The following is a 2,304-nucleotide window of genomic DNA, read 5'->3' as shown; positions in this document are numbered from 1 at the left end:
ATAACAAAATCTCAAGATTTCACATCATATCTTTACTCAATTTTATCCCGACTAAAAATCCAAACAACTAAACGCGGGATAAGAGTGAAGGTTCAACAGCGCCATCCATCCGAGTATCTTATCCACGTAAAATGAAGAAGCTCTCCTCTTCTTGGTCGCCCGACACAATCCAAACACGAAAGCCCTGCTCGGTCATCCTCGGATCCATGTACGATGTCGGGTACTACGGTCTCTGCTTCGACGGTCGATGGCGTCACGTCCGGGCGCCCCGAAGGCTTGTAGAACGCACGCGCCGTCCGGCTTCCCCTGCTTCCATGACCACCAGAATCGCAGGGAGGGAGGGAGGGATGGATGATGGTACGCGTTCTTCGAAGGACGCTATTCGATCGACTGCTGAGACCTGCTGGAGCCGCGCGTTGAACTGAAGCTTTTGACTTCTTGAGAAGAACGGGCGATGATGGAAACAGACAAGAATGGCAACACTAATGGAAACCGTCGGTCAAAAGTATTGGGGGAAGAAGACCCGCAACGTTACAAAAAGAAATCGCGTCCGTACGATCTGATGGATCGAGAATCACTATGGCGGTCGCTACCTCACTGAATCGCTTCCCACCTACGGTACAGTCACGGAAAGAGAGAGAGAGAGAGAAAAAAAGGTCGAGATGTGATGCATCCCGACACCAATCAACGGCCAGGAAATCATCTCGTCACTCCGTGGGGCCCCCGCCATTCTCCGACAACCTCTTCCCCCGTGGAGCTCGTGCTCCCATCCGTGGCCGCCCTATCGTCACCCCCGTTGACCTCATCTTGGCCGTCCTGGTCTCCTTCCCTGTCCTCGTCCTCGTCCTCGTCGAACTCGCGGCCGCCGCCGCCGTCGTCGTCCTCGTCGTCGGACGACAGCGGAGCCAGCCAGCACGTGCCGTGCAGGTGCCCGTTCACGCACACGAAGTACTCGAGCCGCCCGTTCCGCGAGCCGAGCCTCCTCGCCGCGCTCCGCGGCACGAGCCGCGCCGTCGTCATGCTCCACACCCGGGCCCCGCAGTACGGGCACGCCCGGTCCTCGAGCTCCACCCGGCGTCCTATCAGGCAGGCCCGCGTCATCGAGCAGCTGAACTCCTTGAACACCCCTCGGTACACCCCGAGGTCGTCCTGATGCCCCCCGCCCTCCTCCTCCTCCTCCTCCTTCCCCATTTGGTGCTCGCACGGGTCGCTCATGTACAGCACGTCCCCGCGGCACCGCCTCGGCAGGAAGCTCCGCCCCGACGTCTTCGAGAACCGCGACGAGCTCGCGAAGTGCCCCGGCAGCTCCTGCCCCAGCCGGACGTTCCGGCTCGGCTCCGCCCCGCAGCAGAAGAACATGAGCTTCGCCACCGCCGGCCACCCCCCGCCGATCCGGCCCCCGCCCGGCGCCCCGCCGGTCAATGCCGCCACCATGCGCGGCGCGCGGTGGGCGCAGAGCTCCCGCCACAGCAGCCGCCTCGCGACGGCGCGGAGCTTCCGGTTCACCGAGGACACGAGGCAGAGCACGCGGAGGTCCCACTGGATCGACTCGAGGATGAGCAGGAGCACGCGCTCGTTGAGGATGCCGGGCTCCGGCGAGTCGGTGCCGCCACCCCCGCCGCCGTCGCCGCGGTGGTGGCTCGTTCTGAGTCGCTGGTTCGCATTCATTTCGGCGTCCGTTGGTGAAGCCGGTGTTGCCTACGGGGCTGGTTATAAACATCGGAAGCAGGGGAGATCTCCAGCGGGAGGACACGTGTCCCGTACGGAATGGGGCTAGCGGCTGCCGCGGATACCCCTCGGGGGGGAATGCGGGGGGTCACGTGGACGGCCGATATTGGGTCTGGGGACACGTGTAGGGCGGGCATTGCCCGGGGTTGCCGTGTGGGGGCGGAATCGAGGCGGCGCGTCACCGGAGGAGGGGGCGCGGGGCGCTTCGGCCGCCACGTGTCCGCGGATTCCAGATTCGGACGCATCTCTCTCCTCCTCCTCCTCCTTTTTTTTTTTTTTATATTATTCCCGCGGCTTCCTCGAAAATATCTGGGGTCCGATGTGTCGGGGTCGTGACGGAGGTCGGCGGGGGGGGGGCGCTGGAAATATCTGCGGGGCTCTTTTTGCATTATTAAAATTCGGAAATTCCCCCGCACGGCGAAAAAAAAAATTTACAAAAAATAAGGGCAATAATTCCTGTCTCCCTTCTGACAAAGCTGGGGCGGGCACGTGGAGGGGGACCGGATGGGACACGTGTGCTGGTCCGCGGGGATTCGATGGTGGGGTTCGTCCACGTGGAGGTGCGGCCACGTGGCG

General features: G+C 62.3%; 1 protein-coding gene across 1 annotated transcript; it reads right to left on the bottom strand.

Moving 5' to 3' along the window:
* Positions 1 to 654: 654 nt before the first annotated feature.
* On the bottom strand, positions 655 to 1,683 carry LOC115679250 (EID1-like F-box protein 3). The gene has a single exon (XM_030602867.2). It carries the CDS (start codon positions 1,666 to 1,668, stop codon positions 700 to 702), a length of 969 nt encoding a protein of 322 aa, XP_030458727.1. The 5' UTR covers positions 1,669 to 1,683; the 3' UTR covers positions 655 to 699.
* Between the last annotated feature and the right edge of the window lie 621 nt (positions 1,684 to 2,304).

This window comes from Syzygium oleosum, unplaced genomic scaffold (assembly GCF_021117445.2).
Source record: "Syzygium oleosum isolate NSW1041296 unplaced genomic scaffold, Sole_v2.1 Sole_v2.01, whole genome shotgun sequence".
Lineage (NCBI taxonomy): Eukaryota > Viridiplantae > Streptophyta > Magnoliopsida > Myrtales > Myrtaceae > Syzygium > Syzygium oleosum.
The sequence above is the reverse complement of the archived record's forward strand: the minus strand, read 5'-3'. Positions and strand labels throughout refer to the sequence as shown.

Coding starts and splice junctions, on each gene's coding strand:
- LOC115679250 (XM_030602867.2), bottom strand. CDS start 1,668: ATGAATGCGAACCAGCGACTCAGAACGAGCCACCACCGCGGCGACGGC.